This window comes from Anser anser (assembly GCF_964211835.1).
Source record: "Anser anser genome assembly, chromosome: 2".
Lineage (NCBI taxonomy): Eukaryota > Metazoa > Chordata > Aves > Anseriformes > Anatidae > Anser > Anser anser.
The window spans coordinates 49,135,678-49,162,561 of record NC_139721.1 but is presented as its reverse complement, the minus strand read 5'-3'; the positions used below and the strand labels follow the sequence as shown (position 1 = coordinate 49,162,561).

Here is a 26,884-nt window from a genome sequence, read left to right as displayed (position 1 = left end):
AAATTCAGTCTTGTTGGTTAGTGTAGCAACCTGCTGTCATTGAGCTATTACTAACATAAAGCTTCAGTACTGACAGAGCCTTAGTGAAGAAAATCCTATACAAAAACAGAATACAGAACTGAGTGTGTTAATTGCTAGTACATGGCCTTTGTTCTTTATTGTTCTAAATCTTCCTCCTTTTTTTTTTTTTCAAAAAAAGAGAAATTGGAAATACATAGTGCTGCTTGAACTTTTGTATGCAAAATCAAGCAGAGTTACTGATATTGTACTCCAGTGTTTTAGTTCTTTTTATACATTTTACTTATTTGTGATTCATCCCTGATTTGTCCTCTTATGTTTACATACCAAAGTTAATAGTCAAAGTCTCATCAGCTTTAATGTGGTTAAGATTTCATGATGTATGTCTTACATGTGATTCTTGATCACAAATCAGAATTCTTCACTTGTATCAATTGTGGCATTTTACTCCTAATTACTCCTTCGCATTTACTGTGTGCTGTCAAACTCTGTACAGTTGTTGTGACTTCACTTCTGTACCAACTTGGTTTATTCTATAAGTCAAATGTTTATAGGCTTTGAATCAGAAAGTTAAAAAAAAAAAAGCAAACAACAACAACAACAAAAAACAGACTAGTGAAGATGAAAGAATTTGCAACAACAAATGGAGCTCAAGTGAGCTAAAGTTACATATGCAGGGAAAACTCTGTTTTTCAGTTAGTTCCTTTTCCTTCATAGTAACATAAAGATGTGGCTATTTACCTCCCCCGTCTGGACAGATTTGGTAATGGAATGAAAACAGTATATTAAAAAGCATTTTTGAAATTTTGTTAATTTTTCTTTCAAAAATATTGGCATCTTTTACATACATTGCATTTAAATAACATTCTTATTTAAACTTGTTTTTTTTTCTTCAAAATTTTGCTTCCTTATCTACATAAGTATTATTTATATCTGGTTTAAGGGTTTTGTAGTCTAGGATTAGATTCTGGTTTCAGAAAGGCATCAGTAAATGACCCAGTTTATTATCTTGTCCTGACAAGACAAATGCAAAAAATCTACATTCTCTGTAGTAATCGGGGCCACTTCCTGACCTTCAGGTTCTTTATTTGCTTAATTGATTTGATTTGAGCTTTAAATACTTTTGTTTGCTATCACAAAGGAAGAACTGATGGACCAAAGGTTAGCTTTAGTAACCTTTTTAAATGCCAAAGTCCATTCGTTGCTGTGAAGAACATCAGCTTGAGAGACTCTTGGCTATTAATAAGAACAGTGAGGTTCAGTTATGCAATAAAGAAGACCCCAAATGTTTCAGTAAACTCTACTATGCTGGAATCCCAAATTTGAAAGCTAAGGATATATGTTTCATATCCTGCTTTAACAAAACGTTTACTTCAGACAAAGAAAATAATCAGCTGTTAAATACTCTTGTGCACCATATCAATTCAGCTACTCTAACATTAGTTATCCATGAACATGTTGGAGATTCATTAACTATATTTGTATCCATTTCAATTCAGCAAAACTTATCATAATTATAACTGACAATGAAAGGAAATGATGGAGTCCTCAGAAATCCCTCATAGATGTCTACAGTCCATACAGTTTTTGTGATTTATTCTTTGTGTCTTCTTATCTGGTACAGTTTCTTCTTGGTCCAGTGATAGACTGTTAAATTCCTTCAGATAAGGAATTATAAGGACAACAGCAGTCAAAAATATTGACAGTGATAATCTTAAATTATTTAATAACAAATACTATGAATACTCATATAAATTCATTTGTTCAGCTAAGTCAAAAGCAGCAACTTATAAAATGCCAGTACTATGTAGAGATTGCTATCAGAAAACTTCAAAAGTCCTGTAATGTCATAGTTCTCTCTTTAAATTTATAAGGCAATTTAGTATTAGGACAAACAGATGCAGCACCATCCATGCAGCAGATCCTTGTAAATTAAAGCTTTCTGTTATGTTTTGGTCAGAAGGAAATTGCTTTTCTTTTCTTTTTTTTTTTTTTTTTTTAAATAAAAAAGTTATCTTTTTTTTTTTTTTTTTTAATGTAAGTGGAGTATGTAATTTTGCCTGACAAAATCTGCTTTTTTTGTCATGTTCTGAGACTGGGTACATTCTTTTTATTACTCTTTAAAAACAATTAAACCAACTCTGCCCATGACAGTGAAGGTAAATGTAGAGCCAGAAGCCTCATTGACCTTGGAAAAATTCCCTTTCCAGTTGTCAAACATGGGACAACCATTAGTATTCATAATCTCACAATTAGAAAATTATGCATTTAGCTATGTACTCAAACAACTCCAGGATAGAGTTCTATTTTATTTTTCCCAATTGCTATATATTGGATTCACTAAGAAAAATGATTTTTTTTCCAAGTTCCATCTCTGAAAACTGACCATGGAATTTAAAATTCTGAACTTAGATAGCATCACTAGTATTGTTTGTTAAGTACTGATATGCATCTAAAAATATGTATGTTCTTATATACTTCCAAATTGCAATTGATTAAAATTTAGGAGGCAAAAAAGGAGTCTGAAAATGATTTTCTTGAATCTAGGTCCAAAAGTGGAACCAAAGTTTTCCTTCTTTACCACCTCTGTCATATTTTGCCCTCAAGCTAAGGTCATAGTTAATAGTGGTAATCTAATTTCCACTAGAACTACAAACCGAAGAATATGCTCACATAAGCATCATAGGAATTACTGCTTTCACAGTCATTTGTGCCATTTTCCTGCCCGAGACAAGATTAACTGTGTCCAGGACTAACCACTCTTAGAGCTTCCAGTGATGACAGCTCAATAAACTCCTCAGCGCTTAGCTCTTCCTCATAATTACCTGAATCTTTCTTCCTCCAAAGATAACAAGTTGCTTCATCAGCACATAGTATTATCTCCATCCCTGCAACAGATTTTTTTGCGTAAATATATCACTCCTTTTTACTCAGGATGACTGACTTTGTTGGCAAATTCTCTGTAGCGTCTGGTTTGAGTCTCTCAAACATTCAAATTAAATCTTTGTACTTATATTTTCCACATCAGAAAGGGAGAACAATATATTCTTTTCTCTGCTGCAATGTGTAGCATGTTAAGGTTGCCTACCTCTCTTAAACTACTCTTTACATTAACTCCTTCTCTCAACTCTTTTCAGATGTCTTGTGGGAGAGTGGCTCGAAAGCAGGGCAGAGGAAAAGGATCTGGGGGTGCTAATAGATGCTTGCCTGAACGTGAAGTGGCAGTGTGCCTAGGTGGCCAAGAAGGCCAACGGCATGTTGGCTTGTATCAGGAATAGTGTGGCCAGCAGGACCAGGAAAGTGATCATCCCCCTGTACTCAGCTCTGGTGAGGCCACACCTCAAGTGCTGTGTTCAGCTTTGGGCCCCTCACTACAAGAAGGACATCGAGGCCCTGGAGCATGTCCAGAGACAGGCTATGAAGCTGGTGAAGGGCCTGGGACACAAGTCCTATAGGGAGCGGCTGAGGGCACTGGGGTTGTTTAGTCTGGAGAAGAGGAGGCTTAGGGGAGACCTTATTACTCTCTACAACTACCTGAAAGGAAGCTGTGGGGAGCTGGGGGTTGGCCTCTTCTCACAGGTAACCAGGGATAGGACTAGAGGGAATGGCCTCAAGCTGCACCAGGGGAGGTTTATGTTAGAAATTAGGAGAAATTTCTTCTCAGAAGAGCAGTCAGGTATTGGAACAGGTTGCCCAGGGAGGTGGTGGAGTCACTGTCCCTGGGGGTATCTAAGGCAAGGTTGGACGTGGTGCTTAGGGACACGGTTTAGGGGGTGACATTGGTATTAGGGTGATGGTTGGACGAGATGGTCTTGAAGGCCTCTTCTAACTTTAATGATTCTGATTCTATGATTTTTTTCCAGATTTGTGATTGATTTTATTGCTTTAATCCAGACTTTAGTTAGTGCACATTCTTCTTAAAGTGCAGTCCTAAAGTTGACACAGAATTCCAGATGGGGCTTTAGCAGCTCCACACAAAGCAGGATTACCTCACATGTTTCACATTATCTCATGTGTGTTTGGACATGATTGCATGGTGGTTCGTGTGTAAGCAAAAGCATAGCACTATTGGTGAACGCTTAGTTTGGGATTCACTATAGCTCCCAAATAATTTCTGTGGAACTGCTGTCTAACCAGTAATTCTCCGCCCTGAATTTCTGCAGTTGATAACAGTGCTGAATTTGTCTCTGCTCACTGGCATCCTGTTGTGTTGTGTTGTTTTGGTTTTGCCTCTTTGTTTGTTTTAGAATGTGTCCTGTTTGTTACAAGTATTCTGGATTTGGATTCTGTTCTCCAGAGCAGGTACAGATTTTCTCAGCTTCCAAGAAAGGGGAAAACAAACCTTAGTTTCAAAATTTCAACACCAAATCAGTATAAAAATACATCAGAAGAAAGCATATAAACTTACAAACAGCAAAAAAAGGTGATGCCCATACTTTGCACTGAAGCAAAGGAAAGATCTTTATTGATCAGTCAATGCTATCTATAAAAGAGATATGTAAAACTTGTCAACATTGAACAAATGAACTGCATTTCTCTAAATGTAATGTAAACTGCTCGCCACACCTATTATTTTTTTGCAATCCTCTTTTAGAGGAAATTATGTAGTTATAGAATGCCATTTGCTCATTTCAAATGACAAAAATGCAAAGTAAAATGACTGTATATGTAAAGTTGTCACTGAAATTTAACTGCTTATACAGTTTATTTTTAAAATAGTATGTCAGGAGTAGGATGGAAATACCACCTGACGTGGAATCTTAATTCTGTGTCAATATGTGATGGAAGCAGATTTTATAACAGTTTATTAGTGCTGTATCTTGACCTAGGCATTTGGCACACTCACTGTATGAATACACCAAGTTTCCTTTCCACAGGACAGTACTTAAATATATCCTGGGAATAAATACAATGGCTCGTTGTATTTGAAGATCACTCATTCTTTCAGAAGGATGTAAAAATGGTGCAGGGAAATAGCACTGCAGCACTCTGGGGATGGAAAGGTTAGAAGGAGAAGCTACTTGAGCAGTTATGTGGGAGTCAGATATATCGATACTTGTGCCTGAAGGTGTTTTGGTCAGGGGATAGCTCTGCTTAGATAATAGAGTTTGTACATAAGAAGCAGAGGTCACAGGAAGGGAAGGTGCTGAGAAGAGCTGGGTAAGCACAACCAGACCTGACAGGACCGGTGCCAAGGGGAAGGACAGGGAGGGCAGCAGGAAACACCTCACAGAGGAATAAGCAACGAGAAGTGCCTCTGGCCCTGAGATTGAGACACTGGGGCCTTGGCTGCTGTGGCTTTTGGGTACAGCTGGCTGAGGCAGAAAAGGCAGCACGCAGGGAACCCACTGCACCCCGCGGGCAGTGACAGGACACACCAGTGCAGGGCTGGGCAGGAGGCACAGCCTCGTCCTGTCATCTCAGCCAAAACCAGCTGAGGTCTGCAGCTGCTCGGTTTGTCTGTGCCTGCTCAGCACCTCAAGCCGACGGCTTTCCCTGGCAGCACGCAGGGAATGGCGGCCGTGAGGCAGCCCTCAGACCGGGTGCGGCTGGGCTGGGCGAGCAACGCCCGACTCTCCAGGAGCCCGTGAGTCTGTCACACCGCCGTTTCCCTCGGTCCCTCTTGCCAGCAGCCATCGGGCCTCCCCACACCAGCAATAGGGACGGGACGTAAGGGCACCTGCCACCGGGGAGCTTGCGCAGTGAAGCCGCCCGCCCTTTCCGCCCTGCCCGCCTCCCCTCCGGCCCCCATGGCGGCGGGCGGCCCCGAGGCGGCCCAGCAGCAAGTGAGCGGCGGCGGGGGCGAGGAGGGCGGCGGGGCTGCGAGTGAGGGGCCCGCCGGGGCACGGCCTCCTCCTACAGGGCGGGCAGCGGATGGCTCCGTCCTGCGAGGAGCTGCGGGCCGGCTCCCTTCAGGCACCGGCGGGTGGCTGCGGGTTTGTAGTGAAGAGCCACTGCCGGTGTCCGCCTGCTAACGCTGCAGCTGCTCCCTGCTTCATGTCTGCTACTTGCAGCCTCATCCAGGGAAACAAGAGACCTGGGTGCCTGTGGAAGAACAGAGTGAAGTTTACTTGTTCTGTAAATCAGGACTGGACCCCCCAGTTTTTATGACCGCCTGTTACACTGAACCGTGTTTGTAAATAAGCAGAAGGGGAGCCAGGCTTAAAACCGTGGCTGGCACGCAAGGTTGTGTGTTTTTTTCTTTACTTCTTTATTCATCTTTACGCAATGCTCTTTCCAGATTGATGAAATTGAAGCCCTGTCATCCATATATGGTGAAGACTGGTGTGTGGTTGATGAAGATGAAAAAATCTATTGCATTAAGATTAGTGACTGTCTGGACCAGCCAAAATGGACGCTCTGTCTGCAGGTACAGTGCTGTTGAGGAGTTTGACACAGAAATTGCAAGTGGACTCCTGCAGGGAAAAGCTCGTGCCTGCATGAAAGCCTTTGAAGTAGGATTTGCTATCTCCTCAAACACATTAAGAAGTTTTTGGATTGAAATCTTTGATACACTTTTCAGTGGTGGTTCCCGTAACACATCAATGTGCTTGTGACGTTGGCAGTAGTTACGTATCCTAATTCCACACCTGATAAAACCACATCTCAGTATTTTTCTCTGTCTCATTTTAGACAAACTGGTTATGTACGTTATCTTTGTATAGGACACCTGAGTGAGTCTGGTGCAGCTGCTTCTAGATTTACTTTCTGCAAAGTGTGGAAACATAAAATTCAGATCAACTTGACCAAGTAACTTGCCACTTTTATTATTTCCAGTTCTGTAAACATGCTTCATTTAGTGGAAGAAACACTGAAATGACTACTTGTGGAATTGCAGAGCCCCTTAAATTTAAGTACAATCACCATGCAGGCAGCTCTTTTCACATTTCTTCTGCACTTCATTTTGCATAACACTTCATCCGCAAAAAGTATGCCACGAAATATGGTATTTGTATGCATTACCGTTATTGGAATCCTAAATACAGATATACCTGTTTTTCCGTCATTCTATAACAGCGTAGCCAACTGTTTTTTTCATTTGTAACACTGATTGTAGCCCAGGTGCTCAACATTGGAATCCATTAGTAAAACTTAGGTAGCTGAGAGCAGTAGTATAGTGAATATTTACCCTGAATTTCTTTCAGGTGATTTTGCCTCCAGGATACCCAACTGCAGAGCCACCTATTTATCAGCTAAAGTAAGTGAAGTTTCTTGCTGAGTTTTTTTCCTTCAGACACTTGTATTTCTTTCCTGAGTTACCAGTGCTAATTGTTTAAAGTGTAAGTTGAGGTTTAGTGGAATGTTTCAAGCAATCATATTTTATTCTTTCCCCCAAGTCAGCCTCATGAAGTTCACTATGATAGTCTGATCTCTTGTTTCAGAACTCTAATTCTTACACTATTATTTTGTGGCAAGGCAGCAATTAGACCATGGAGGTATGGTAGCTGCTACTTGACATATTGGACAATATCTCACCACTTTCTAGAGCGTACCACCCTTGTTTCTGCCCTTCTTTCAGCTTGTAAGGCACGCTTTTCACCTGAGCACTTGCTCTTGTTAGGATGGAACCAGAGAAAGTGCCACTTTTTTCCTTCTCTGCTCTCCCCATTTCCCTTGGTATGTAAACCAGATAGCAATGGAGACATGTCAGCCAGACCCCTGATTTGGGTGATAGAGGGATCAGACCTGCAGGGCATGACATGCTGCATATATGCTAAATTTTGGTCAACAGCATTGGCAAGGGAATGCAACACAGTGCTGGTAAATTTGAGGTAAAATTTATAGTTTAACATGAGACTAAAAGGGTACAGGTACAGAACTGAAGGATCATGCTAAATATAGTAAGCAAGTTTCTTCACTATATTTATGTCCTTCACTATATTTAGATCCTTCATTATAATTCGTTTATTACATAATAAAATATAATCGTTACATTTTAATATAGTAAAAAGTAGTATGGTGCTGAAGGAGTCAGAAAGGTATGCTAATAATATGTAATGTGACTCTGGAGAGACAACGGCCTACCATAAAAAAGATGAGTCCAGCTTGCTTACCTGAGATATGGAAAGGCTGCCAAAGTTGGGAATCTTAAGGGAGAACTAGGTAATCATGCTTTTAGCAAGATGTTTACATATGAAATTTTGTAAGTGGGGATGATTGACAGTGCTTATTTTCTAGGTGTTTATCATGTTTATTTTGAAATGAGTGTTTGTTGAGATGATGGAGTCAACATACAGACACCATTTTCATCATATTTCTCTTCATTCTAGTGCCCCTTGGCTTCGAGGAGAGGAGTACACAGAACTAGCAAATAGCTTGGAAGAAATATATATGTAAGTTACAGATTGGGGAATATAGAAAAAGATGATATATTTCCAGTTTCATGTTGTGCTCAATGTGTGCTTTCAAGTACCTGCTTGAACTAGTGAGTGTAATAAGTGCTGCAGTAGCCATAAAACAGTAAGTTTCTTTTACAAATCAGACAGTTAATGCTATGTATATACTATGTTTAACATTTTATGAGAATGAATTGTCTTAAATGCCAACAATTTTCCTTTATGTTATTTTGACCTGGTTCTCTAAGGACGGAGGTCTTCATTTTGGCTCCTAATCTTGAGATACTTTCAGAATTCGGTGATATTTCAGTATGAGAGTATATTTCTGTATTTGGATGTTAAACTGCAGGATGTGAAAACATTTCTTCATGTCTTAGAGCATAAGCGACAAAACAGTTTTTCTTAAAAGACAGCTAAGGGATAAGTACGTTTTGAAGCAAACACAGTTAGTAGAGTCTATTAACTAGAATCCGTAACATAACAGACCATTTATTATCACAGCGTGTAGCTAACAACTCACGATGCATGAGAATAAATATAACATTTAGAAATACTCAAATTATATGTTTTTGAATTGCTGTGAAATTGGGGTATTAAGTGTAGTAATTATATGTGGCTTATTTAATCCTTTCAGATTCCAAAGATAATATAAACTAAATGAAATGAAAATATGTCATAAGCAAGCATGGTTGTGCCCAGAATTATGACATCTGAACTTCTTGCTTAAGAGATATGTTTTAATGCCGTAAAATAAGGAAGACAGCACTTAGCTTGCATGAAGTTTGTTTTTGTCTAATTACGTAGTTATTTTGGGTAACTGGATTTCCTCTAATTTAAGCAAGCAAAATTAAATTAGAAGTGTCAAAAAAGCACAGTGATTTAAAGTTAAAAGTTTGATGGGATCAAATTAACCACAGTGGAGGAAAAAGAGCAGATTATCATCGACTCCGTCCAGATTCATTGGAGTCCCTTCCAGAGTCAGAGCTGCTCAGTGTCCTTCACGAGCTCTGTTCTGAGCATCTGGAGCAAGTTGCCACATGAAAACTGCAAGGTGGAATAGCATGGTTGTGAAGCACTCTCCCTATTTTTAATAGAGTCTTGTAGGTTATTACAATTTGCTAGTTAGATAAATCCCTGGCAACTCTGTTTTGTCTCTTGCTGTTGAGAGCCCTTGTTGCTCTCCTGTCATTTTTGTTTGTTCAGCAGGAAATGAATGCGTTTGTACTTTAGACCATATATGTCAATTCAGATTGAGTTTAAAACCCTTCTGGAGTTGTCACTGATGTGCACAGTGTTTGTGAAAGCCTTTTATCAATCCAATGTTGAAACGGTTGTCAGGTAAACATAGTTACTCTGCGTTGTTTACAATGTGTGTTTTAGTGATCTAAATTGCTTAGTTTTGCAATCTAAAACAATATGAACCATACTGTTAGTCACTCACGATGTCCTCTTAAGGAGGTGGGAAAAGCAGATAACGATTGATCACAAATCTGTTTTGGGATGCACAAAGTGCTTAAAACTGAAAAATATAGGAAATGTTTGGATTTTTTATTATTTTTCCAGATATTCTTCTGGTATACTTACTTGTATACAACAGAGAAATCTTATTCATTGTCTAATCTCTCTCATTCCATCATTAACATAAATGTAGTTCTTCATGTTTTAAAGTAATGCTTCTGTATGATGAGCAGCAGCATGAAATCAGGCCTTTGACTCATTCTGGAGTCTGTTTGGATTTTGGGGACTAAGCTGCAAGTTTACACATTCTTTATTTTTGCTTGAATATTTTTCTTAAAATATGTAAATTTGTTTGAATTACTGATTGAATTTGACAATAGTACTGTGTACACTAAGCAATACAATTTTGTTACTGATGTGTACTTACATGCTGCCCCAGATGGTGGCAGTAAAAATAAAACTATTAATGAGAGACCGTGAGTTGACTAAGGCCCTATACCTTCAGTTCTGGTTTTGAGACAAAATATGTCTCGAAATATGTCACAGTTCATAAGCATGTTAAAATATAATTTGGAAGATTATTTTCAGGATACCATTTTCAATATATTTAGGGATGTTTGGGTCCTGCTGCACATAAAGGCAGTGTTTCATAACTCTGGATGTGCACATAAAACCACTTATCCCATTCTTCCCCAGTACCATAAACATGCCTGTGCCTGCTAATTAAGGACTCATAAGCTTAATGATTACCTCTCCTATAGGACCCAAACTCTGGTGTATTAGGACCCAGTGTGTCTGCTACCACTGACCTACTGTCACAGTCCACCAGGTTTATTTAGCCCCTACTGAGTGCATGAGGGGAAAGAGAAGGGAGGCTGTTCCATGGAAGAAACATCCAAAACATAAAGGGGAAACGTCCCCTGCAGCCACAGAGTGGCCAAAGGAGCTCACCACTGGCAGCAAAGAACTTTTTGAGGAGAAAACTGATCAAGAACAAGCTCAAAGGCTGGAAGTGCTGGCTTAGTGTTCTTTCGAAAATACCGGGAGCTGTCCATTTTTCTCTTCTTGTGGTTGCTTTCACTTTCTTTATATGCCAGAAAGTTTTCATCAGTTACCTGTTTTCCTTTATTATTGGTGTTTTTAATATATATATATAAAAAAAAGCCATAAGGAGGCAGATTTTCACTTGTTTCACATGGTGAGCTGCTTAGATAGAGTATTCCACAGGCCTCTCTAAGCTCTTTATCTAGACTGTAAAATTGTTTTTCTGCATGTCTGAAGTCTGCATGTTATTTAACGTAGATACTTTCCAAGTAAAATCTGAAAAAAATATATATATATATTCTTCATTCACTGTGACTTTTATCTTCCAGACAGAACCTTGGTGAAAGTATTCTTTATTTATGGGTGGAGAAGATACGGGAAGTTCTGGTAGAAAAGGCACAGTCAGCAGATCCAGGTATTTCAGAAAATACATGGGTTTTTCAGTTTACTTCTTCATCTGCAAAGTAAGATTTCATTGAAAGTTAAAGATCTATGCCCAGTTTCGTTTTGACCTAGATAAGACAAAACAGTCTCTAGTTTGATGGCTTATTGTTCTACAGCAATGGCTTCCGTCTTCAAAAAGCAATAGGGGAAAAAAAAAAAAGGAAGGAGGTGGTTGCAATGAACTAGAACAAGGTTCTCAATTCTCTCAGATATTAAATTACTTGCGTGAAAGCAGAGTGCTGCATGCAGATGCATTACGCATCTTCCTCTGTTCTGCTGAGAAATCATTCATAGCAGTAATTAATTTCTGGAGCTGAGTGCACTCTTGGAGGATTGGGATTAGCCTGAAAAGGAGATAAACTTTAGTGGAATATGCAGACAAATAACCAAGTATGCCATCTCAATTGCATTGTGCTATACTGGGATGAGAAGTTACGTCATCACTAGAATTGCAGTGATTTTTCTGCTTTTATAGTGACAGTTTGTGTAAATTCACAGCTGCTCTTTCCAGAAGTGGCAGGGCCTTTTTTTTCCCTTTCATTAAAGTGCTAAACTACCATGAAATACATGAGTGATGTGCCTGCTTATGCTTGTGGCAGAAGGAAATAGGGATATTATTAATGGGGAAGATGTTAGCTCATTCCTGTCAAGAATGAAAGACTGAAGAAGAAAAAAAAACACCTCACATTTTCAGTGATTCTTCATGACAAAGTCTAGTTTTAACCTCTCAGTAAACTGTACATTTGGCTGCTACATTGCACAAATTAAAAAGACATTTTTCACTGACAGGACTAAAGGAGTGGATACTGAGAAGTGAAAGTTTTAGTTTAAGTATTGGAAGTTTATTGGGTAATTTGACTGCAACCTTGGGGCTTTTATTTCTGATAATTTTTCTAGGCCTTTTGAACATGCATCACCTTCCTCTCTGTTATTAAAAATACTTGTGTTACAAAAACTGCATCATCACCACATCATAGGTCCTCAGAGGAGGAAATTAGATTGTGATACATTAACTTATCTCTGTTGTAGGTTCTCTCTAAATCCAGTTGCCAGAGTGCTAGAATTATATGATATTTACTCTTCTGCAGTTGACTGGTATTTTTCATATGTCCTGTGCAGAAAAGAAAATAGGATTTTGGGAATCCCAGAATGCTTGAAACATTTCCAGAGAGATGTTTCAAATCTGATGTTTTCCTAACCTTGTTGAGTACCATTGAACAGCAGTTTTACATTTTTCCAAAACTGACCAATAACTTACTGGAGAATTTGTGAAATACCAGATTATTTTATTAATCTAAATTCAGATTAAATTACCGTCAGTACCATGAAATTAACAATTAGTGCTACTGTAAATGTTTAATGGAAATGGTAAGCATGAGTGTGAATTAGTATTAAAACAGAAGATACTGTGGATGGATTTCATGACGTGAATATTGTATTCCTAATTCTAAATATGATTTTATTAAATACTGGATGAAGTATTATTCTGCATTTCATTTATTCTTACTGGCAAGCTGATTTGAACTGAAAAGACAGACACGTTAGAGAGAAAGAATTAGAAAATTTGTATTACTTGTCTTGCAAAAAAAAAATTGTAATAAATCTACTGCTTGTATGTTACTAGAACCAGATATTAAGAAAACCAGTGAAGAAGTTGATGAAGATAATGGAGATGACTTTCTCATAGACTATCAGCCTGTTCAGGAAGATCCAGTTAAATTGTTAAATTATATCACCTCTGAAAATCAAGAAGGTAAAAAAGGTTTCCTCATTAATTGTGATGAAATCATTTATGAGAGAGAGGCCCTACGTTTCTGTTTTTCTACTAAACTTTTGAGTAAAATTAGTAACATTTAAAATTATAATAAAGATTAATAACAATCGCAAATAACCCTGCATGGTTTTGGTGGTTCTCTGTTATCTTGCATACTTAACTTTAACTAATCTCTTTTGAAAGTTAAGACATTCTTTCCTTTTGTAGCCATATATGTTGTTTCAGTATCCTTAAAAAACACCCAAACACTTCCTTGTTTGTGATCAGTAGATGAAGAGCTGCCATCCATACATCATGGAAACCCACTCACAGATAGGAGGAGTACTTTCCAGGCACATCTGGCTCCTGTGGTGACAACCAGACAAGTTAGTAGAGATCAAGCCTACTCTTTTTGTCTGTACTTTGAGATTGACAAGATATTACTGAAATAGTTGCAATTAGATGAATTTGTCTTTCTTTGCATTTTTGTGTTGATATTGTATTAAGTAGTCGTCAGTTTTTGGTTTTCATTGTCAGCAAAGTAACTTGTATCGGCTCTGCAGTTCTTCCTGGTAGCTTTCCAGTTCTATTGTGGAAGTGGGTGGATGTTGCCATCCCTTACTTTTAAGTGTGTTAGATGTAGGGCAGAGAATAAGAGCATTACATTTTGACTTCTGGATGTTTGCGAAGTTTTCATATGATACATGGAAGTGACTGAGTCTGTTGTGTTACTTGTGAAAGTGAATTAAAATTAGCTTATAAATATTTTTCCCTTCTTCAGAAGGCGATTCTATTGAGAAATACATTTGGATAATGCATAAGTAAATACCTAGACGTAAATGAGAGGGGTAAGCATGCTTGCAGAGTTGTGTATATCCACAACTAGAAAAAAATGTCTGCACTGGTTCCTGTCTCTTATGGGAATCGGTGTTAAATATGGATCTAGATAGTGTGCTAGAAAAGGACAGCTGTATTTTGTTTCCCATCGTGCTTCTCTTCTTTCAGCAGTTTAACACAAGGTAAAGATTGTGTCATTGTGGTTAATATTAATGTGTTTTTTTTGGGGGGGGGTGGGGTTATCCAGTTGCTTTTTGGACCAGAATGAACTTTCAGAATCTGTGGTATTGTATGAAAATACACCTTGTGTTTGCTGTCAATCAGTTGCTTGTAACTTCCTTTCTTGCACCTCTCTGCTTTTGTATGTAGTTGGATTTTGTAGACATCTATCATGTTTCACAGACCTTACTTTTCAGTTTCCCAGGCTGAAGACCGACTTCCCCAACTATTTTGGTACTTCTTGGATGAACTTCCATGTGTGCAATCATTTCTGTTTTCCAGCTGCTTCTGCTTTCTAACCTTTCTGAGATGCAAACCAGAACTGTACACAACGCTGAATGCAATCACACCAAGGATTTATGGAGTGATATAAAGAGGTTTTTTGTTTGTTTTCAGTGTTCTTTTCCTGGTAATACCTTTCAGTTTGCTTTTTTAACCTCTACACGGCACTGAGCTGGTGCTTTCATAGAAATGTGTGTTACAACCCCAAGATCTCTTTTTGTGAATGCTTGTAACAAGTTTGAGTCACTTTGTACATCACTTTGCATCTGTTAACATCTCTCTCCTTTGATGATCCCTGTTCAGCATGGAAACTACTGATCTTGTCTTGTCATTAGCTAGCAGTTACACCCTGGGAATATTTTCCTCTTTCCTTGTATCCAATTCTAGTTTTTATTTAAAAAAAAAAAATTACAAATGGATTTTGTCAAATATTTTTTGAAATTCCAGGTGGGCTAGATCAACTGGAAGCACGTGTTCAGTGACTCTGAAAGAATCTTGACAGATTGACAGATTTTAGAGGCATAGTTCCCTGTACAAAAGCTGTAGTATCTTAAGCGTTTTTTTTTTTTAAATACCATCAATTAATTTGCCTAGTACGGTTATAAGACTTGATCTGCAGTTCTCTGAGTAGTTCCTGGAGTACTTCTGAAATGTTGGTATCACAGCAGTCACCTTCTGCTGCACCAGGCAGTTTTAACTGGCAGGTTAGATACCTCAGTTACAGTTCAACACCTTCATGCTCCAATTCCTTTTAAACTTTTAAATACACGTGATCTCATTTTGCTGATTTGTTTCTATTCATCTTATCAGCTTGCTTAACATTATTCTGTGGTAAGGCTCCACTGTAGTGTCCCTGCCTGACCTTTTTTCATAAATACTGTACATTCATTTATTATTATTTCTTGGTGCTACTGCTGTATATTTTTTGAGCGATTCTTCTGTATTATATTTATCTGCTGGCAGTACAGATTTCTGGTAGGCTTCAGCTTATTGTGTTTGAGAAAATATTATTATAAAATATTATAAAATATAAATATTATAAAATATTACTATAGCTTCTGTTTTCACACCTGCAAAAATACGCCATGCCTTTCACATCTATCTTGACATGTATCGTGTTTTTCTCTGTCCGAATACATTATAATGTTTTGAACATGCCTTCAGCTTTCTTGAGATGTTCTCTTAGCGCTTCCAAAGCAAAAGCAATTTTATTTGTTACTCTTAATGTGGAATAACTCAATGTTTTAAAATACTTAATGTGTTACCATTTTCACTAAAGTAGCATTGCGCTTTAGGGTCTTTCTTAGCAGTGCTCAGTCCCTATGAACTGTGAGTTTTTATGAGCTGTTTTGCTTTAGAAAGAGAGGGAATTGGAATCATTGACTTTTTGATTTTTAAAATATTCTCACTCTGATTTGTGAGTAAGATCATTCCTACCTAAAGGAAGTTCATACATGCAGACACAGGTTTCAGAAAGGGCAGGTCTGTGTCAAGAAATAGTACTTAAAGCAGGTTAATAACTTCCCTTTTGCATGCGGAGATGTTCTTAATTTCTTCTTTTATGACTTCTTTTTAAAAGCAATGTATACTTAATAAACCTAGGAATTTCTGGTCAAGGCTTCTTGTTACTTGCATGGTATAAAGGTAGTGTCAAATCCATCTGCTTTGATAGAGTCATACTGTACAGTGTGAGGGGATCAGTCTGCGCTGCAGGGAAATTTTACCATGACATGGGCTCATTTTTATGAAAGAAAGCAAAAAGAGGTGAGGAGCGAGGTAAAACATTGTACATTTAGAAAGCACTAACTTGTTTATTAACTGAAGTGATTAGTAAGTGCATTGTCAGTATGTTACAGTGATGGCTGTTGATGTTTAAGACAGTGCACAGATTGCTGTGTAAATTCCTTTATTGAATATTTTAATGCAGCTTTCAGTAATGACAACCAGCATAATACTGTAGTTATTTACATAAAATAATAGGTTACTATAAATTTTATGAGGGGAAAAAAAAGCGATAGGCATATTTCAGGTAGCAAGCTAGATTTGATACTAGATTTGGTACCATTGCTTTTCCTTGTCTCTGTCTGGTGTGTTTTGGCATTTAAAATGTATGTGGTTCTTGGACTTGACATTGATTTAGAAAGGTAGGACTAAGAAGTGATCTGTTGTTTAAAGATCGTTATGAACAGGTGCTTCACTGACGTGTAGGGAGTTTTCCCTTAATTCCCTAAATTAAGAAGAGTAGGAAGGGGAGCAGGGAAAAAAGGTTCATGATCTGCAATAGAAGAAAAGATAGGTTACTGCTTAGCTGCGAGATGTCTGTCTTAGAGGTTTATTGCTAATACAGACATACAGTGAATTTTTGAGAGATATTTTCTGGAGCGTGGTAGCCAACATATAACTAATGTCAAAGGTGACAGTAATTTCATATGCTTTGTACCCTAAATCCATGTATTAAAATGTTTATGAAAGCATACTAAGTAATGTGAGTTGTCTTTCTTCAACATTCCACTTCAGGGAAGGGGACAACAGGAGAAAACGGGTGTCTGAAGCAATGTTCTCAGTTCATAATAGCATTTTTTTCATTGAGGTATCTTATACTTGAGATAATCTTATATTTCTTCCAGAAGCATTGGAAATAGCACAGTGTAGCTATGACAGATATTAAATATGAATACTGATTACTTCTCAGAGACGTTTTTCTTTGGAATGAAAAGCAATTTAGTTACCAAGCATGTTTTTCCAGGCTTTCTCAACTTCAGTCATACTTTGCTCAAAGTAATATTAGTTATGCATTGTCTACTAAAACAATGTCTTGATCAAAGCTCTTTTTACTAGACCAAGTTGAAGTGTTGAACAATTGCTAGCTGGTTTGATTAGAAACAGAAGCTGCACTGATATTGATAAGTGTTTTGGTACTTCTTAAGAAGAGAGATCGATATAGTGGGAACATCATTTTTTTGTGAAATACTGACTCAGATCCACAGAGGAAAGCTGGTTTTTTTTTTTTCCAGTTCTTTCTGTGAAATGGAAACTCTGAAAAGCAAGTAAGTTTGAGTGAAAAGAAAATCTCAAAGTGAAATGTGGTAGAACTTTCCAAACATCATGTTACTGTGATATCAGTAAAAGCAATGCGTAATATGTGTAATGTAATAGGAAAACATGTTGTGCCATTATTCCAGCTTAATGTTACACTTGAAAAAAGCAAGTAGCTGTAATTGATCCTTAATACTGATTTAAAGTGTTTTCTAGATCTCTCTCTCTCTCTTGTTTAGTAAATCAGTTTGATACTTATACGTGTTCAGCAATAATATGAATGCACTGATTCAAGAAACAGATGTTTGCAGTATCCTGGAAAATAGCATGGGGGTACTGAGAAGCTGCTTGAGTTAGCAAATTGAATATTTAATTCATTTTATGTCAAAATGTAGAAGTGTTTCCCTATAGTACTGAAAAGGAGGTGTTTGTTTAGCAGTAATATTGAGATGATGTGTATGAAATCCCCTTACTGAGCTTATTTCTGTGTGTTTTTTTAAAGGTAAAGAGAGTTCTTGAAAAATTATATGAGAATAAGAAAATTGCAAGTGCCACCCACAACATATATGCATACAGGTGAGAGATTAATAGTGATTTTTTTCAGTGTTCTCTGTCAAGTGAGTGCAGGGCATGAGAAAAATAAAATGCATCAAAGAAATTCCTTGCTAATAAGAAACTACTCCCATGAAGATTTATTTGCATGTTAAAGGTTTCAGGCTTTATTTTGGACTTGAGATCAAGAAAGTGCAACATATAGTAAGGAAAAACATTAAGATAGTGAAGCAGCACTAGGAATAAAAACCAAAAAGAAATAAAAGCGGATTTGAACATGTGTTGTTAGACTTTGTATAGGAGGTGTGAGCAAGGAAATGCTACTTCATCCTGAACTAAATGTGGTTTTATTTAGGCAAAGTGACATTTTTCAACCTGACCTTGCATTTATAAATGGCTCAAAGATTTCAGTTGAAATAAAGGCTGAAGCAGAAAGCCTGATGCAGACACCTGGCATATGAAATTTCCTGAAATACATAAAACTTCAGGGAAAATGGGAAACAGGTAGTAATGAGTTTGGCAGTGGTCTATCCCTGGCAACTTTTGTGAACATAGATTATTTGAAATGACAGTCTCAGTCCAGGTAGCAATGTAGGTTTTCTGAGGAATGTGACAGTAAGAGGAGCCCCTTTCATTGCTGGAGGAACTGGTCATCTGAAAAAGTGCGTATAGAAGGTGATCCCTTCATGCACATCCTGGAGTGATCCTAAAGCATGAAATGAGAGTAAGTTAAAGCTTACCAATGTATCTACCTAAGTTAAAGGTTTGTATAAAGAGAGGATTTCTATTGTTGCTGCTGCTGATGTGACACCTTCCACTCATACTATGTAAATACACTTCAAAAAAGCAACAGAAACATAGTTACTGCTTCATATTTTTCATTTAAAACTAGCTGCCTCTTTGTCATTGTGTCATGTGTATATTAACTAAGGGTGGAAGTTACGAAATCAATTAGGTAACAAAACAGTAGAGTTCTGAGCATTACTTCTGTAAATTTAGACCTGGGCAGCTGTCCTTCATTTGAAACAACATGCCCCAAAGTCTCCCGGAGTGCCCCCAGTGTAGTTCCTCAGGCTTGCTATATTCTGTCACAGGTCTGCTTTGGAGGAAGGCTCAGTAAATGGCACGGAGAATCTGGGGCAGAATTTCAGTAATAGTTTTACACTGCTGCTGCTGAAATACAGACCTAACTGATTACTAATAATCACTTCTCTCAGAGTTCTTCTATCTTGTAGGTGTGTATCATATATAATTTGAACCTGCATCTGATGGAGTTGGTTGAAACTACATGTAATTATTAGGCTAAAAACCTAAGGATTTTTCTTACTGGGGACTTTACACTGGTAATGAATATGGAGTTAACCTGAAGTAGTTACGGTATATGTAACAGCTTCTCAACGCTTGTTCCACTGTAGAGATAAATATTTGTGGTTTACCCTAAGCCACATCCTGTTTTCATGTGCATGTCCTTAGTGGAGAAGCAGATTGATGCACTTGCTTATGAAAGATCTCTGAGACTTCGTTAATCACTTAAAAATGTTAGTTGATTGAGTTTTCATTAATTCTTTATTATTATTATTATTGTTTTGTTTTAGAATATACTGTGAAGATAAGCAGACGTTCTTACAAGACTGTGAAGATGATGGGGAAACAGCAGCAGGTGGACGTCTTCTTCATCTTATGCAGGTTATAGCAATTAGTCTTTGATTTCTGGAAGTCTTGAACAGATTTGAAAAAATCACTACAATGTGACTAATAAACTTATACAAGATTACTTGAATTCTTGCTTTGCTGTTGGCCCAGTAGGTGATTGCTTACTCAGAAGTCAGAGAACAAAGTACAGACTGTTGTATACATGTAATGAATTGGATTTTCCAAGTCTTGGATCATAAAGATTCCTATGCTTCCTATATGGTGTAAGATGGATAGAAAATGAAGACTGGAATAATCTGATTGTCACAACCTTTACTTCAGTTTCCTTGAATATTCGTAACATAAAAAGACACTTCTATTAGAACTTGCAGAGTAGAGCTTCAAATGCAAAAGCGAATGGGAGTGAAGCAGTTAAGTTGTTCTAACCATTGTATGTATTTCTTTGTGCTATTTCCAGGTCTGACTCTTTAGCCCTCGTATTTGCATATATTTTAGTTTTCAGATGTGGAACTAATATTCCCTCTACAAAGTTACTACTAAATGTACATTGATAAATTTTGATTAGCTGGCATGATACAGCCCCTTGTAAAGCCATAAGTAAAATACCATAACTACAGGGAACAGCTGGATACAGTTTATGCCTCAAGTCTCTTAACTATATCAGAACACTAATTACTGTTTTTCATTTTGATTTTCGAGTCACATCACCTTCAGAACAAAGGTTTTCTTTTCCCATCCTTTGCTTGCTTGTATATTCTGTCATTTAATGTGCTGTACTCTTATTACTGGAGACTGTTTTAAAGTTGTTGTGTGGTGGGTTTTTTGCTTTTTTGTTTTGTTTTGTTTTAAATTTCAGAGGTTTCTTTATTCAGGAAGAAACATTATAATTGTAAATATTTTAGCACTTTTCATTTAGAACTTTTTGAAACTTCCTAAGTAACTCAAACTTGACTTGGGAAGGAAAACTTAATTTATATAATATATGCAAGTATATGTGGTAAGTGTGAAAATACTAGTGTAGTAATAATAATGTAAAGAATATCTTTGCAGTTACTGTACCTCAACTTACTCTGAGCTTATCAACTCTTTTTCAGTATATTAATGTAAACTCTTGAAAGGTGCCAGATTTACTGTGTCTGCTTAATGGTCCATAAAAATCCAGTTTAGAAAATGACATGAAATTTCACCTTTCAAATGTGAACTGATAGTAGTTATTACTGGGAGTACTTTCGTTTTGGAATTGTGATTCTGCAGAGCTCAGAAAAGTGCAATTTTCACTCCTGGGAGAAATTGAAGTAGTTTAAGGACTAATTTCTAGGTGTTCATGTAGTTCTCTTAATTCTTCTCTTGCAAACTCTTAAGACACATGATATGGGCATGAAAATCAGGTGGTTTAATACAGTTATTGTTGCTGTAGTTATAGTTCTTCTTTTGCAATAGAAATCTTATCTTGTTTCAGATAAACCTAGCACTTCAGTCAAGATATCACTTTCCGGTTACAAGAAACAGTATTTTAGATTAATACTTTTGAACTCAAAGTTAAAAATTTCCTAACTGTTTGACATCCTGTTTACTCTGAACAGTTGCTATAAATTGACTTTATGGATGATGTGTAAATGTAGAGTAGAAAATGCCCGTCAGAAAAACTGCCCTTCCTTTGTGTTTTTTTTTTTGTTTGTTTGTTTTTTACATTATCCCTTAAACTTTAAAATTCTAATAATGTTTCTGTTTTCACAAAGGTAGAGTCTTCTAAGAGGATTTTTCAAATTAGTCATATACATATATATATATATATGTAATTTTTTTAAATTTATTTATTTTCCTTAATGGAGATGATGAATGGTTGTTAACCTGCTTTATAGATAGCTGGCTCTTAAGGTGTTTTCCTCACCTTCCACTTCACCAGATCGCCCTCTGTCTTGCAGACCACAGTGGCTTTGCTCAGCCTTATGCAAATAAAGCTGTTCTTTCTCTGTCTGGCCATCTGTACGCACTAGTGGAGTACTGCACAGGACTTGAGAGTAAGCTGTTTGTGAGTGAAAATCTTTCACAGATATTTTAGATGCTTTAGTTTGACGAACAAATTCAGGATCATGGTCACAAACCATGTCAAAAAAGCCAACTTGTGATTGTCACTACGTGTTTTCGTGCAGTAATGTATTTCTTATATTTTGGCAAAATGTGTGTGTGTGTGACATTTAGTCAGCTGGAATCACTGTGTTACTAGCATTTGCTGCTGCTGGAGATCTTCTTGAGGGTAGAATTGCTGTAAGGCAGAATAAATGCTGGTTTTCAAGTCTAGTCAAGTCACATTTAGCTGCCAAAAATAAAGCTGTTGAAGGTCTGTGTTTCTTGCCTTTAATTGCAATAAAGGAAGTCATTGCTTCTGTTTAACTCTCTTCTTGACTTTGTTACTGATAGTCTTAAAAACACTATGTAAGAGTTATTTAGTTCCTTTCTGTTTCCTCCTTTGCTAATACAATTATTTCATGTTCTGTGAACTTTATATATGCCTTTTGGAATTCAAAAAGGAACTGCTTGGTTGTAAGGGATGCTAACTCAGACCAAGAAAATACAGATGTTTTTCTGTGTTATCCAAGAGTTGTTGCTAAGTCCTGCACTTGGTAACAGTAGTAGATTATTCCACAAAATCATAGAATATCCTGAGTTGGAAGGGACACAAAGATCATCAAGTCCAGCTCCTGGTGTTATGGCATTTTAGATATCCATATGAACCATGCCTTATGTACCTGTTCCCTGGCTGTTATTAGCTTTATCCATCATCATTTCCAAAAATGTGGATAGACAAACTACGTGGTGACAGAGGTGCTTTGGGAATAAAAAGTGTCTTATTAAAAATAATGAAAGTAACTCAATAAATGTCCCTTTAAATAATGCCTGAGGCCTTTGATACATGGATGAGCAACTGTAGAGCACATGAAATAACTTTTCACTGTTTCTAATGGGATATATTGACTCATTTTATTTTCAATTTACCTTTGAGTAGAAGTTTGGACAGGGAAACTTACCACAACTGCTGAATCGTTGCTAGTTGTTACCTTCTGACTTCTGTGCTATGTGGTACAGACATGAATGCAATTTCATCTTAAAAAGTAGGCTTTTTCTATTAAGAAAGATATCAACAGTAAAACTAGTTCAATAAAAAAACTTTTTATAGTTGTTTGTTTTTGTTAATTTTATTGTTGTTGCTGTTGTTTTAAACAGATTTTGGATGTCCACAATGTGTTAGTCGTGGTATCCCGCTGGTATGGAGGTATTCTGTTAGGACCAGATCGTTTTAAACATATCAACAATTGTGCAAGAAACATCCTTGTGGAATACAACTATGTACATTCAGTGGTAAGTTTCTGTCACTTAAAATGAAGGTGTTTATATGTGAACTTGTGCAAACTGTCACTGTTAGATGAAGCCAGAAAAATACTACCCATGCCATCCTCCGATTGCTTTGATGCATTGGTAGGGAGTCTTTGCACTGATCTTATGACTTACTAATAACTTCCAAAGAAGTTAGTGACCTTTAAATGTGAGGTGTGCAACGGAGTGCGGCAGGAGTGGAGGGCTGTGGTCCAGAACATCAATTTGAGGCTTGAGGGAGGGCAGGAAGGGGATACGCTGCTTTCTGTGTGTTCAGAAACCAGGCAGCTGCTGCCTCTCATGCTTACACGTGTGCCTGGTGCTAGCGTGTAGGCAGACAGAGCTTGGGAATCACTGTAACTAGTAGGAATTTTAAAATGCAAATGCTTTAATAGACGCAAATCATTTTCAGAAACATAGCATATAACATACAGCATCATGACAACAGCAAATACTATTAAAAAATAGATGATAGGCATCATTAAAAAGTCAAGCTAGACTAGAAGAACTCAAACCATCTAACAATAAGTGTTACAGAAAAGATGAAGGGAAAATGTTTCAACGGGGGCTTAAATTACTCAAGTGACAAAGTTCCAAATGTCTTTATATGGCATTTTATGTCAGGGATGTAGGTAATTTAATTATCTATTCCTGTTTTTCAACATTCTTTTCTTCATCCTCAGAACAGCATAGTAGATTTGTGTATGTTATATGCAAATACTAACATATACTACAATAGCAGAGTTCAAACATTTTGTTAAGGTCTGTTTCCCTTCCACACAGAAGGGAAGAGATTAAAATGTCCCATGTTCAGTCAGATTTACATCTGGCAAATTCCTTCACCATTTTGAGAAACGCTTGAGATGAATGCTTAATGAATTTAATTACATGGATCATAATGTACCAGTGTGTTGAAATCCAAAATAAATTGTAAACCTCTAACTAATACAGGAAAGTGTAGTGAGACAGTATAGCTAGAAAGTAAAAGTACAAAAACTCATACATTGATTGACTTTTCACATGTGAAGAAATATCTTGTTTTTCAGAGTTGGCAGTCAGAGTAGTATAACAGGGTGTTGGTCCATTAAGACTGGTAAAATTTTGTTTTTCCCCCATTGTAGATTTGCTTTGTCTAGCAGTTTTATTGTGCCGGTGTATGGTATATCTCTTGATAGGGCCACATTCCACACTAGGAGCAGTTTTGCAGTATAGCGTAGAAGTATTCCTATACTGGTAACGTCCTCCTTGAACAGAAATGGCTTAGATTATTTTTACACTTGTTTTGTTGTTGTTGTTGGCATAGCTATGTGTATAATTTTAGCATTGCTGAAGGCAGAAGTTTCTAGATAGCAAGCAGACAAAATAACAAAACTGGTTAAATACTTTACAGTTCAAAACTGTATCAAGTCCCAGTGAACTATGAACACTTCATATTAAAAATAATTATTGTGAGTGACTTTGAGAGAATGTTAACAATATATAAGAATGTTGTTTTAAATTTTGATTTGCTTGTTTTTCATTTCAGGATGAATCATCTAAACAAGCAGGAAAGAGCAAAAAGACAAAGAAGGACAAGAAGAGAACAGAACACTAATTTATTTTTAAAAACTATAAAAAGATTACTTTGCACATATTTATACAAAGGAAACTTGTACATTATTGTCTTATGAAATACAACAGACATTTTGTATTCAACAGAGAATTCAGTAAAGCTATAGATACGTTTTCATCTTGTGATTTCTTCTGCTGTTGAGAAATAGAGCTTAGGCACAAGTTTTCTCTGTTCTTATACATCTCAGCATCTTTCTGTGAGGGTGTTGTAACATCTAGAACCATTTCCTCCCCCCAGTGATGGCTGACTAATTAAAAATGTGGATTTTACTCGTTGCTATGTTAGAACTCAAACATCTGTCCTGTGTTAGAACTTGAACTCAGTAGTTTGTTGTGTTGAGGATGAGACTGAAGCCATTCAAAGGCCAAGGTCACTTATGAAGTTTTAAATTTTTAGTACTTACAGGTAAAGCTGGTGGTCCAATTCTATATGACGTCGGAGACCCTGGTCCTGCTTATGCAGTTCTTACTCATGGTATGTAGGGCCTGCCTGATGACATAAGAAGAATGGAACATGGCTGAAGAATTATGAAATTTCTTCCAAAATTCTTTGAGGATCTTTCTGTGTCTTTCAGACTCTGGGAGCCTGTCAAAAACTTGAGAGTTAAGTATTGTGTAACTGAATAACCGGTGATTTCATCAAAGAATATGGGGCTTTTGAAATCAGACTGTTACAGCTAGTCACGAACATTAGTAAATGTTCTGAAATTAGTTCTGTTGATGCAAAGTAGGAAAAAAAGGTGTTAAAAATATTATTATAAACACTTGGGTTTTCTACTCATTTACTAATAGCTTCCAGACTTTTCTCTAAAGCATTACAAAAAACTAACTGGTAAATCGCTGCTATTTTTCACTTACAAAGGATGGACTTTAATTATCTCTTGTTTCTTGTCTATTTTGTTGTGTGTTTTTTTTTTCTTCCTCAAGTTAATTTCTAAACTTTGTGATCTTTGAGTTATTAGCAAGAGTCACAAATGTGTTCTTAGGTACAACGGATATATTTTACTCACATAGTAATGTCAGGGCTGTAAGTATTTTTAATGTCATTTCTCTGGTGGCAACTGCATAATTTAAAGGTGTGTCTGTAAGACTAGCTTATTTGACCACCAGTTTTGTGTATGCCTTTTGGCTGATATGTTTTTACACTTAACTGTTCATCGCAGTAGTTCAGTATGGGTTCCCCAGAAAACCTTCTGCAAGGCAAACTTCATCTAATTAAAGTAACTGCTCAAATCTTGGTTCAGCAACAGAAATATTCCCTAAAAATTTAGGTAACTTGAACAGTACCACTGAAATACGTATTTAAAAAAGAAATTAAGGATATTATAGACTCTCTGGCAGATAGATCCTGCACTAATCTGTTGAAACAGTTGTATGCAGGTCTACTACCTTCTCTGCATTTTAACGGTCTTTTGGGTTCAGACTTAGCAGCTGCACTTGCTATTATTAAAATAGCAGTCCTTCTGGGGAAGGAGTTCCATATATTACAGTACAAAGAAGTCTGGGCACTTTTTGTGTCATGCTTGTTGTTCATAGTTTGTCTATCTTATCTATAGACTCTTTTGTAGTCAAAATTTTGTCGTACACTTACAGATCTTTATTGACCTAAGTATTCCAAAGTTTCTAGTGATTCTATGACGGTCAGAAATCGTCGAGATGACTTACTAAGGAAAGCAGGTGAATTGTGAGATGTTCTGCTGTAGCTGCCATAGATTCAATTCCGCTCGTGGTACTGCATGGGCTTTTCAACAGCTCATTTGGAAGGTCTGAGCTTTTGTGTCTTCAGTCTGAGGTTTGTGGAAACTTAGGTGTAAGACTTTTTTTTTCTTCCAGAAATTACAGATCTTTGTCAAGATTTCACATTTCAGTGTTGATCGCAAGAACTAAAAACCCCAAAATGGAAGAAACATGTTGTTGATGACTGCTGTGTGAATGTAGTAGACCACATAGGTCGCCCAATCAGTGAGCAAAGTGAATGCCCTATAACAAAATGACTGGCAACAGAGCATTAAAAGTAGGTTGTCATAATGGAAATGTGTTCTTATTTTCATATTATTTCATTCAGTGGGAACATGAAGTGCTGGCTAGCTGTGGACACTTTTTGATTAGAGAAGTTGTAGTCTCTTCCTTTTTTTTTGGTTTGTTTTGGGTGTGTGTGTATAAGCATAAGTTTGAACTTCCTTTATTCTAAGAATAAGTTTTCATCTGGCTTTCCAGAAGAGTTTTGCAACACAGGAGTCTGTCCTTTCCTTTGAAAGCAATGCCT

General features: G+C 37.0%; 1 protein-coding gene across 9 annotated transcripts; it reads left to right on the top strand.

Moving 5' to 3' along the window:
* Positions 1 to 5,645: 5,645 nt before the first annotated feature.
* On the top strand, positions 5,646 to 24,888 carry IMPACT (impact RWD domain protein). Of its 9 annotated transcripts, none has more exons than XM_083827154.1 (11): positions 5,646 to 5,804; positions 6,260 to 6,388; positions 7,164 to 7,216; positions 8,289 to 8,351; positions 11,186 to 11,271; positions 12,925 to 13,053; positions 13,342 to 13,439; positions 17,930 to 18,003; positions 19,575 to 19,665; positions 22,858 to 22,992; positions 24,533 to 24,888. In XM_083827154.1, the coding sequence occupies exons 1-11, from the start codon at positions 5,769 to 5,771 to the stop codon at positions 24,599 to 24,601; spliced, it is 963 nt and encodes a 320-aa protein (XP_083683280.1). In that variant the 5' UTR covers positions 5,646 to 5,768; the 3' UTR covers positions 24,602 to 24,888. The 9 variants fall into 9 exon arrangements, with proteins under 9 accessions (XP_083683280.1, XP_083683281.1, XP_083683278.1 ...); XM_083827155.1 differs by having other exon boundaries at positions 5,647 to 5,804; positions 13,345 to 13,439; XM_083827152.1 differs by lacking the exons at positions 5,646 to 5,804; positions 24,533 to 24,888 and adding exons at positions 5,811 to 6,096; positions 21,558 to 21,653 and having other exon boundaries at positions 22,858 to 22,993.
* The last annotated feature ends 1,996 nt before the right edge of the window (positions 24,889 to 26,884 follow it).

What these genes read in the sequence shown, in the direction of transcription:
- IMPACT (XM_083827149.1), top strand. Translation starts at nt 5,893, where the DNA reads ATGGCTCCGTCCTGCGAGGAGCTGCGGGCCGGCTCCCTTCAGGCACCG. An exon ending in AATGGACGCTCTGTCTGCAG is followed by an intron (nt 6,389 to 7,163) that starts GTACAGTGCTGT and finishes AATTTCTTTCAG; the next exon opens with GTGATTTTGCCTCCAGGATA. An exon ending in GGCACAGTCAGCAGATCCAG is followed by an intron (nt 11,272 to 12,924) that starts GTATTTCAGAAA and finishes GTATGTTACTAG; the next exon opens with AACCAGATATTAAGAAAACC.